The following is an 11,274-nucleotide window of genomic DNA, read 5'->3' on the forward strand; positions in this document are numbered from 1 at the left end:
CCTCTGAGAAAAGTATTTCTTCCTCATATCTTACATAAATCTCCCCTCTTCTAGTTTGAAGCCCCTTGTTCTGTTACTATCAGACCACGAAAAAAGTCAGTCCCCTCCTTCTTCTTCAAGTATTTTAAGGTTGTGATGAGATCTCCCTGGAGTCTTGTCAGAGTATGTTGTCTCATACCCTTTTAGGATCCTCTTGATGCGTTTCTTTGTGATCAGTAACACCCATTTACTCCTGCACACTGGGCAAACAGCCTCTGAAGCAGGACCTGGGGCTCTGGAGGACAGTCATTTTTCTGTTCTAAACCTATAAAAGCAGCCTCAGGAAAGCAGGCAGGGGAGGGCACATCCCTCGTGGCCAATCCCCTTGGTGTGGGAGCAGCATAGGAGCGGAGGTGGCAAAGTCAGGTAGGGACCTGCTGTGGTAATAATGAAATGGGCAGACCTTGGAGCTCTCTCCTGCTTGTCAGGGGAATGCTATGGGCTGCCAGCCCCATGCAACATGAGAGCAGTGAGTGGGAGAGCCGCATCCCGCCTGCCCTGCAGATTAACCTCAGTGCCACACATCGCCACCTCCAGAAGGGCTGCGGTGCAGGAACGGATGCTCCACCGGCACCAGGAGAAAGAGTGAGTTGCTGCTTTTGTGCTGTCCTAAGCAGGGGGTGGTAAATAGCTGGAGAATGCTTAATAGCTTGTGTATTCATGTCTAAGGCAGTTTCTCCCACAGCACAATTATTTCCTTGTCACCGATGTTCTCTTCCTGGAAGGTACGTTTCAGATTTGTTGCTTCGTAATCACAGGGAAATAACAGGTTATGCAAAGTTTGTCTTGGATGTGTTGCAATTGTTTATACTCATATGTCTGAGTTAATAATTAATAGCTGTATGAATAATAAACTGAAAGAACTGTGGAAAGGTTTTGCTCCCTCTTGCAAACGCTTCTTTAGGAAAACCGTTCACCAAAGGCAGCAGAGCTTTGCTGTCAATTATTCCCATTGTGTTCTGTTAAAAAACTGTCTTGAGAAAGGCACTGGCAGAGGACGGTCGGGGAAGAGCAGCTGGAACCTGTGCTTTATTCTGTTGTTTAATTTACAAGTCAGGCTGGTGATGCAGGGAGTACAAAGCACAGCAAACACGCCACCACTCTGTGGCTCTGCAGTCTGCTGGCAGTGACACCATGCTCTGTCCCAACCCGTGAGTGGGAGCTGAGACACCCAGCACCAGGTAACCCTGCTTCTGGACTCCAGCCTCCATCCTCTTCATGGCCATCTTCTTTGCGTCTTTCTAACATGTGACTTTGCTTGCTTGCATCTTTTTTTTTTTTTAGTCTGAGATTTGAACAGAAGAAACCCAATTGTTAGAATACACTTTGTATACCATTTGCACTAATGAATTAAGCATAACTCTTTGGGTTTGGTAAATCTCTAACTTAGTGTAATGCTTAACTTGAACTTTCGTGCCAGACAGGTTAGAAGTGGAGCTTAGAAATGATACAACCAAAAATTTGCCATCAAATGTTCTTTCCTCAAGCTCACGCAGTGTGAATGCCTCTGCTCTAAAAAGGCATCAATTTGACACAAAAACCAGAGAATTTTAAAAAATGGTTTTAAAATGACTGTCAGCACTTTGATGTTGAATTATGCATCTTGGTTCAGTGGTGTTCAGACAGAGTGGCCCCTGACTCCCCAATGGTGTTCCCTTCAGCAGAAAGAGGAATAAACAAAGCATTACTAGTTTTATGAAAATTCTATTGGGAAGACTACACAAGTCTGTTCTTTATGTATGTGGGTATATGCTTTTTGAAGGCCATGAGAAGATCATGCTAAGCTCAAAAGCCCTAACATTGCAGTTTGCATGTATTTAACACATTCTCAATCAGCTGCAGTACTTAAAGAAACTGTATTTGTTGAGGTTTCTCTTAAACAAAAACAAATAAAATCAGCCTGATGAATGGAAAAAGGATGGGTCATTCAGTAACAGAACCAGGAAGATATAGGAAAGTAATGATATTGATTAAAATAGAAGTAACATGTTTTCACACTTTAACACATATCCATGCACGCCGTGTTTCTCCTTAGCACGAAGTCAGGAGTTGGTTTGGATGCCCCATCCCTGGAGGCACTCAAGATCAGGCTGGATGGGGCTCTGAGCACCTGATGGAACTGTGGGTGTCCCTGATCATTGCAGGGGACTTGGACCAGATGGCCTTTAAGGTTTCCCATCTGAAACAATTCTGTGACTTGTTGAATTAAACTATTCCAGACTAATACTGAAGCAGGGACACATACAGCTGCTCAAGATGTCTGAGGGTTCATGCATTGTTCAGGTTCAATGCAGTAGAACTGCCTGATTTATCTTGCATTTCTATCACAGCTAGGAAGGAATTTGTTCCCCTACGTGTGACAGCACCTCCATGACATCAATGGCTGTTCAGCCCAGTGACAGCAGCTCAGGCTTTTGCTGTACAGGTAAAAGAAGAAACCATGTTCAAGTAAGGAGCAACAAGCATGGTTCATGCTGCAGTCCAGAAGTGTGCAGGATGTCAGCTCTTACTGCTGCTGCTCTACCCACCTCCTCAGTGACACCTGAGCTGTGAAATGCAGTGTATTCTACATGGCCCTCTCATACCTGCATGCACACAGGAAAACAGAGAGGCAGTCCTCACTGCTCTCCTTCTAAATGCTTTGGGCTTTATCCAGTCTTTCATGTTATTTTGGTCTAAATTGGGTGGTTTTGGTATTCATTCTGTGTACGTTGCCCAAGCTGCACAAGATTATATGGATTTAAGCTCCTCTTTGCTTAATACAGCACTTTCACACAGGCACATGCTAACACAAGTGATCAATGAAGGGTTTTAATTAGTTTTTTTTCTGAATAGAGAATGGAAGAAAGCACCCCATGAAGAAATTAATTGTATAGGCTGGGGACTCCCATTGAATAGGATTAACTTTCCTTGAGACAGTAGCATTCTCACACAACAGTCACAGGCTTTTTATTGCTTTTTTGCAGTTTTTCTTCATACACAGGATCTGCAATTAGCAATAAAATAAGATAAAATAAACTTATAAATTACTGGAATGATCAAAGCAAATTGAGAAACCTGAAATGACATTATTACTAAGCAGGTGTTGGAAATGTCCTGTAGCTATCCGAACCTGTAAAGAAAAAGGTGGGGGTGGAAACTTGTGCCAGGAAATTTTTGGGGATAACGTGCTATGAAATGGGTTTTTGGTGCTGGAAAGATGATATACAAGTAACAGTATTCACAGTTCAAGCAGTCACACCAGAACTGCTTTCTTCCAGTATCTGTGTCTAATCCAATTTTCACTTAAAAGGCCCCCTGCTCAGGGCAAAAATGAACAGATGACCAGCTGAGTTCAGATCATTTGACGACATTTTTCTTCAGAATCAGGTTGCTGCTATCTCCAGCATGTGACACTTTCCTAAAACCATCACGGCTTGTGTTTGCCACTAAGCAAAGACCCCAGCTTGGGAGAAGAACTTCCTTCCCAGGCTGGGGGACATATTGCATGTGCCGAGCCTCATTTTCTTCCAGTCTTTGCATTACTGAACATACAGACTGCTGTGCCTTCCACGAGCATCGGCTGAGGCTGTGCTCAGACGTAGGGGCATTGTATACTTTTCTAGATGAGTTTAAGAGGAAAACAGGATGGTAGCTGGCTGTGGAATTCAGAAAACCACTTACGGGTGGTGAGGTGCTGGCACAGCTGCCCAGAGAAGCTGTGGTGCCCCATCCCTGGAGGCACTTGAGGCCAGGTTGAATGGGGCCATGGGCAGCTGAGCTGGTGGGGGGCAGCCCTGTCCACTGCAGGGGTTGGGGCGGCGTGGGCTTTGAGCTCTCTTCCAGCCAAAATCTACACTTCAAAACATTGTTGAGGTGTTTTAATGCAGGAATAGGCAGGTTACATTGGCAGAATTGGAGGAATAGGCAGAAACATTGTCAGCTGTTTGGAAGAGAACAGGACCAAGCACCAGGAATTCTAATGGGGTGATGACACTCTGCCACTGCTTAATGAAGCTGGGTGAATGTTTAGGAGAAAAAACAGGCATAAAGAAGGACCTCTGGGGCCTTGCGGTCTAAGTGATACTTGAGGCAGTTTTTTATTAACTTCAGTTTTTCTCACATGCTGATTTAATTTTTCACTTCATTCTCAAACACTAAGTGCTTATCTATCTGCCACTCCAGATGGCAAGTTTGGGTAATATGACTTGGTAGCTGTTCACCTGCTGTATCATTTGCCTATTTTTCTTCCACTTCTAATTGTATTTCCCAAATGAGACCATGTAAGGATGGGAAAAGAAGGAAAGCAGGAATTATGTTATCCATTTCACCAAGATAGGTGTGGATTTGTTGGAGGTGGCAGCTGTAACAGATGACCAGCCACTGATAAAAGACATTACAAAAACACTACAATTTACAGCACATAATTTTAGAACGCTGTCTAATTGTCAGCTGACTGTATAGAGCTAGCTTCAAAAAAGCAACAGTGCAGTTGGGTGAAGGGCTTGTTTTGGTGCCCCACCTACCCTTCATGGAAACATGGTTGTTTGAGATGCTGTTAAATCAGTATTGCCAATGCATAAGCTACTTTGTTTGAATAAACCACCGTCAGTTTGGACACTGCCTCTTTGCTGCGTTGGACTAAAAAAAGAAGCCACAGTGGTACCTCTGCTGCTGGAGGTTATCTTGCAGCCTTGCACAGCTCTGCACTTCACTACTATAAAGTTTAAAACAAACTTCCAGCAGCAGCACAGAAGTCCTATAGCACATACTACTCTTAGGCTACAGAGCCACTGTGAGTTTTAATCAAAGTGTGTTTATCACATACCTCTCTGCAATTGCTTAATGAACAAGTTCAGTCATTTCTAGTGTGAAAATGTATTGTCATTTTAATTTCTGAGTCTTCAGTTAAAATTATGTTTGCTTAATTTGCACTCATACTGTTAACTTTGTCTAGGTTTTCTCCTGGCAAATGCTTTCTATGAAATAGATAAATCCTAATAATATTGACATGTGAAAGTGTCTGCGATTTATTTTATCCTAACTGTGAGCCATAGCTGAAGAGTTGAGCAAACACAGTGTGAAGGTTTAGTAAATAGGATTTTCAACACATTCTATGCTTAGAGGCTTAGATGCTGGGTATCAAATTCATCTGGCAATAAGGATATCAGAACAGTCACAGCTTGGATGTGTCTGACCTTTGAAGTTAAACGTTAGCTAACAGTTGGATTGGTATTTCTGGTATGTTCCGCAATAAGTCTGAGGAATGTGCGTTAAATATTTTATTTCAACATTAAAATGTCTGTATCCTTCTTTTAAGAAAACAATGTGCTACATTCAAGGAGCACATATGGAATGAAATCATGTTTGAGTCAGTTTGCTTACGTTTACACTGCACAAGAATATATAAGAATGCACAAGAGGGCCATAATCTGTCAGACCAAAAATCTGCCTAGCCATGTAGCCACCTCCTAGTGTGTCTGGGAGATGTCTCACTCTTAGTGTCTCGAAAAGTCAAAGAACAATTGATCTCTACACACTATCCCCACGTTATTTGTGCTGTTGCAGTTTACCAGCCACCTCTTCTCCTGGCTAGAGTCCTATCTTACCTAGTTCCGCCCTACTTAAAGGGAAACCCTTCTATACCTCATTGTCCTTATTGCTCTTCTCCAACTCCAGGCATGTGGCATCCTTTCTGAAGTAGTGGGATCCAAACTGCATACAACAGGCAAGTGTGAGCAAAAAACTTATGCAGAAGATCAACTATATTGTCTTTTTTCCCTATACTTACCTACTACTACTTAAAAATTTAATCATTTTTAGTTGCTGCTTCTTTTCATGCAGCTGTCTATCACAAACTAAAGATCTCAGTTCCGGAGAGGATCAGCTGGTAATGTCCAGCCCAAAGTCTGTTATTCCTTATTGCCATTTTTTTTCCTACATGTGCACGTTCCTTTTTCTTCTTTTTCCTATAGATGCCAAAGTTCTGGCCATTTCCAAATCATGATTTCCTGTTGATACATCCTCTATAAACGAAAAATGTGGAAAGTTGGACACAAATTATATGGTCAAAATGCACTTATGTATGTATTTTGTGTAACACCAGTAAAAGAATAACCTCAGTTGAATTTTCGTCAGCTTAAAGCGTTGAAATCTAAGTTGCAATTTTTCCCTTTATTTTCTGTTAAATTACCATTAAGTTTTAGCAGAAGACTTCATTGCCTAATGATGGGAGACTGGATATTAGAAACAAAACAATTCATATTTTTATTGCAAATACTATTATTTTCCTATTTATCTGGTATGTTTTCCACAATTATAGTTGCATTGCCATGTTGTCTGAAGTGCTGAACACATTCTGGACATGGAGCAATCTTCACGCATTCTAAGGACCAAAATTCATTCCCTACTGTTCCCATTCCCATTCATGCCCTACTGTTGCCCTCATTAGAACCTGCTGCATTTAGTCAAAATTTAGGTCTACCATTTCTTGGTAGTTCAAAACAGTTACAGATAAATCAAACTTTGTAACATTTTGTAATTTTTTATTGAGAAATACCGTTTTTCACCTCTGCTTGTACCATCATTCAATAATATGCCAAATGTGTTTGCTAAGATCCAACGCTGCTCTGAAAACCCAAGAGCTTGTTGCTGAGAAGTCTCACCAGTCCTGCCCCCAACCATTTGAGGTGGACCTTGGTTGGGATGAAAAATTGCTCAATGCTCCATGGCATTCCTGCAGGTGCTAGTTTGTTTTACCAGGGTAAATGAAGGGAGCCAGAGCAATCAGATTCTGTCCTATACTAGTTGCCATGCAGAGACGGTAAGAGATGGTCCTTGCATCTCAAAACTTACAGGTTAATGTTGAAAATGATGTAGCTTTATATGGACAAAAAGCAAGTTTTATGGAAACAAGCTGGCTCCGTATGGGTCTGAAGGATACATGCTGCATCCAGCAGTACTTCTGATAATAAATGAGAAGAGCAAAGCAGTGTTAACAGTTAAGCATCTTCAGTATACTAAAGAAATTGTTTTCTTTCAGTAGGTAAAGACAAGCGATAAAATCCACTGTGTAAAAGGAGAAGACACGTGGCATTTTGGCACCAGTACCAATGAAGCTAACAGCCTTCTCTACTTTCTGTTTTTGGCTGGCTCTCTTTTTGGCTGGCTTCCTTAGCATATGCATTACTGACAGTTTTATGGGAAGTCAGAAGAACCATACACTAATTTTCACCAAGGAAAGCAATATTCGCAACTGCAGTTGCTTGGCGGATATCCGTGACTGTGACTACAGCCTGGCAAACCTGTTGTGCAATTGCAGAACTGTGCTGCCTTCTACCATGGAAAAAACTGACTACAGTAGCGACCTGACAATTTGGTTCACAGACACCTCTGTGCTGGAGATGCTCCTCAACTTCACAATGGTGTGGGATTTGAAGCTCTCCTTCTGTGGCACTACTCCTCTACCAACAGAATACTTGACCATCTGGGGACTGAGAAAGCTCCGGGTAAAAAATAAGGTCAAGGGACAATTTCCAGAGCAGAGCGTAACCATCCACAGTAGCAGCAAGAATGAAAAAGAAGATCTACTCACAATGCACAACAAAGACAGGCAAATGTTAGTATACATTTCTTTCCTGGATACCTCTCTTTTCAATGGATATTCTTTGCTGAAGTCATACAGTGTGGAAAATGTCTCTAGTATCACAGAGCACTTTCACAACCTGCTGTACTCCAATGTTTTCTCAAACTCAGATAACAAAAGTTATGTTGTAACATTCATTTACTGAGTTTTCTAGCACAGTCAGCCAAAGGCTTGGCAAACTGCTGAAAGAGAGATGGGACTCTGTTTGGTTTGGCCACAAGGAACCATTACGGGATGAAAAGTTTTGACTGTGTACTCTACAAGGAGGCGTTTGAAGTAATACAGATTCATCTGACTAACTCAGTAAACGCTTCCTTAAAGAACAAAGAACACATGAAACAAGGTAAAAGCATCACTACAAATCTTTTATATTGTAAGCTAAGAATTGAACACATTCTCTGTTCCCTGACAATCTTGGTCACTCTCCACTGGGCACACTCTGGTTGATCAATACTTTTCTTCCAATGAGGGAGGCCAAAACTGCCAGTAGTACTCTGCACACAGGGGGAATAATCCCTTGCCAATATTTACTGGCCTCACCCCTGTGCTGTGAGGTCTGAGGCATTTGAAACAGACTGTCCAGATATGTGTTCAATACCCATCCCTGGAGGTGTTCAAGGCCAGACTGGATGGGGCCCTGGGCAGCCTGCTCTAGAATTAAATGCGGATGTGGGTGGCCCTGCCTATGGTAGGGGAGTTGGAGCTTGATGATCCTTGAGATCCCTTCCAACCCAAGCCATTCTGTGATTCTAAGATTCTATGATTCTATGATTTGAGGTGGTTACAAGCTACCAGAGAAAAACTGAGAGTGCTGGTTTTCTTTGTCCTCCACTGAGTTGTCAGAGCTGGGATCCCCATGCTCAGCCTGGGTGACAGAGCCTCTTAGGACAGCAAAGGCAGCTTTGCAGTCTGCTTCCCACCTCAGCATAACCAATGGCGCGTTTGTGAGATGGCCAGCAATCTGTGGATTTTCAGTATGTGATGGAGGGTGCCCAGTTATGTAGCAGGGTACTCTCATTTTCCATTCATCATGGGAAAAGGTGGGCAAGAGATCACCCTGCAAAATGCCGTGATTATAAAGATGTTTTTTTTCCCATTGATGGCTCCTTTCCCCAAATACAGCAAAGTTGATTTCATCTTTTGTGCTGATGGTAAACTCTCCTCTCTAAGAAAAGGAGAAAATAAACCATCCTGTGACTCATCTGATAAGTAAGGCAAAGCTTCAGGCAACAGGTATTAGCTGCACTGTGGGAGAGATTGCCATTCCCTGAAAAACGTCAGGACAATGTCAATAGCCAAAAGTCTACTCCTTGCCCATGTCTGCAGGATTCACATTCTGTGAGATGCAATTAAGGCTGGAATCAATGTGTATAGTATAATAAAGTCCAAACAGAATTGCAATGCCAGCAAAGGATTACATTTTTGGTTTTTTTTTTCTCTTAATCTGGGATAAAATATATGTACTGAGGGGAACAATTATTAAGATTCTGAGGAACCAATGAATTTGTTTCAGTAACTTTAAGCCTTGCCCATAATTATAATCAATGGTGGAGCAGTTTTGCTAGGTAACACAACTTAATTTTTTTTTTTTTTACATACACTTCATTACTACAGGCTTTACCACTGAAATCAACAGTGTAATAGCTATTAGGAAAATCAGGTCGATTTGCAATTGTAAATTAACAGATTTAAAGACACTGGTGTTTATGGGCTGAGCAGTGAACTCCATTTAACTCAGAGAGCTATTCAATCAGCTGTTGTACAGACTTTTGTCATTTATCAGCATCTTGAAAACAAATTGAAAGTTTTTTTCCACAGGTGAAAAATATTACTTGTGAACACTCTATGGTTTTGTCACAAGTTACAACATGGTCAGGAGCTGAAGCTGAGGTGACAGAGGTTAGGAGCAGGGGTGTTGTTCTGAGCATGTACTTGCCTGGTATGGATTATAGAAGAATATAAATCATCCTGGCTGTGCAAAACTACTAACATTGCCCTCACAAACTGACTGATCATTAACTCTGCACAGGATACTCTTGTTAAAAAATACACATAATATATTGATTTCTAAATGTTATTAATCCTCTCTTAAAAATCAAGCCTAAATTTTTTTCAGTTAATTCACTGATGCTCTGCTGCCCTCTAGTAAAAAATGTGCTGAATAACACAGTAACACAATACTATATTGCCAGGGCAGCAATGATTGCTGAGGTTACTGTTTGAAATCCACAGACAGAGCAGAAACTGAGGACGTGTATTCTGGCTTTCTTGGGAAGAAATCACATTAATAGATCTGTGTGCTTTTTAATGCTGTAAATTAAAGTTTTGATTACTCTTGCCACAGCTGTGTTCTGAATAATGGTCAAATAAAAGACATCATATTCCTTTGTACAAGTAAACACTGCGGAAATCTTCAAGGAGTCAGGGAAAACCCTACTTTCAGTTACATGATTGGCAGAAATCCACAGCACCAATATTGCATTCATCTTTGCAGTTCATACATTTTTCTTCAACAGATAGCAAGAATCTGATTCTCCCAATTTACATTTGATTTGGTTTTGCCATACAAAAGCACTATTTTAGAAGCTTGCAGAATTTCTTTATAGCAATTCAAAGAGCTAAATACAAAGCAAAGTACATAACGCATACAATGTGAGCTTTATTAATTCTGTTGGCAGAGGTTTCTTTTCTCTGCATCTGGACAAACTGCAGTGGTACATTAAGTATCACAATGCAGAAATAATTACATAATTTCATAGAATTATAGACTGGCTTAGGTTAGAAGGAACCATAAAGATCATCTGGTTCCAAACACTGATGTCAACAGCGCTGCCCGCCACCAGCTCAGGTAGCCCAGGGCCCCATTCAACCTGGCCTTGAGTGTTTCCAGGGATGGGGCACCCACAGCCTTTCTGGTCAGCCTGTGATGTTTCTCACCACTACCTAACATGTAACTTAAATCTCCCCTCTTTCAGTTTAAAGCCGTTCCCACTTGTCCTATCATCAGACAGTGCAAAATGTTGGCCTTGCTTCTGCTCATAAGCTCCCTTTGGGCACTGTAAGGCTACAGCAAGGTTGCACTGGAGACTTTTCCTCTTCAGGTTGAACAAGCCCAGCTCCCTCAGCCTTCCTTCATAAGAGATGAGCTCCAGCCCTCTGATCAGGACCTGCTCCAAAAGCTCCGCATTTTTCCTGTGTGAGGGCCCTAGATTTAGTGAATTCATTACAATTAGTGTAAGACTGTTCAATCACACCCCAAACTTCGCATGATCATTTTATGGTGTTTCATCACATGTTTATGGTAACTAATATTTACACACAGTGCTCCCATTCTCTATATATGAAGTCCAACCTGGTTTGGCGGTTTTCAGTCTTGGTGTATGATTATAGGCTATGCCAATGAATAGAAACTGAGCCTTTTTTAGAGGCTGTGGGACGCTGGCCAAGCCTTCTGCGTCTCCTCCCATGTAGAAGAGGGGCTGCAAGATGGAGGCTACTTGGTTATAGATCATTTGAGTTCGAAGGGATTTTTCAAGGCCACCTGGTCCAACTCCCCTGCAGTGAACAGGGACACCTACAGCTACATCAAGTTGCTCAGAGCCTGGAAGGAT

The 11,274-nt window shown here is 41.8% G+C and overlaps 1 protein-coding gene across 4 annotated transcripts; it reads left to right on the forward strand.

The window, feature by feature from the left end:
• Positions 1-373: 373 nt before the first annotated feature.
• CUNH21orf62 (chromosome unknown C21orf62 homolog) lies at positions 374-10,006 on the forward strand. 4 transcript variants are annotated; one of them, XM_052674128.1, is made up of 2 exons: positions 374-624; positions 7,061-10,006. In XM_052674128.1, the coding sequence occupies exon 2, from the start codon at positions 7,131-7,133 to the stop codon at positions 7,806-7,808; it is 678 nt and encodes a 225-aa protein (XP_052530088.1). In that variant the 5' UTR covers positions 374-624; positions 7,061-7,130; the 3' UTR covers positions 7,809-10,006. The 4 variants fall into 4 exon arrangements, with proteins under 4 accessions (XP_052530088.1, XP_052530090.1, XP_052530089.1 ...); XM_052674130.1 differs by having other exon boundaries at positions 7,064-10,006; XM_052674129.1 differs by lacking the exon at positions 374-624 and adding an exon at positions 894-1,220 and having other exon boundaries at positions 7,064-10,006.
• Positions 10,007-11,274: the final 1,268 nt, after the last annotated feature.

This window comes from Tympanuchus pallidicinctus, unplaced genomic scaffold (assembly GCF_026119805.1).
Source record: "Tympanuchus pallidicinctus isolate F22 unplaced genomic scaffold, pur_lepc_1.0 scaffold14, whole genome shotgun sequence".
NCBI classification, from domain to species: Eukaryota; Metazoa; Chordata; class Aves; order Galliformes; family Phasianidae; genus Tympanuchus; species Tympanuchus pallidicinctus.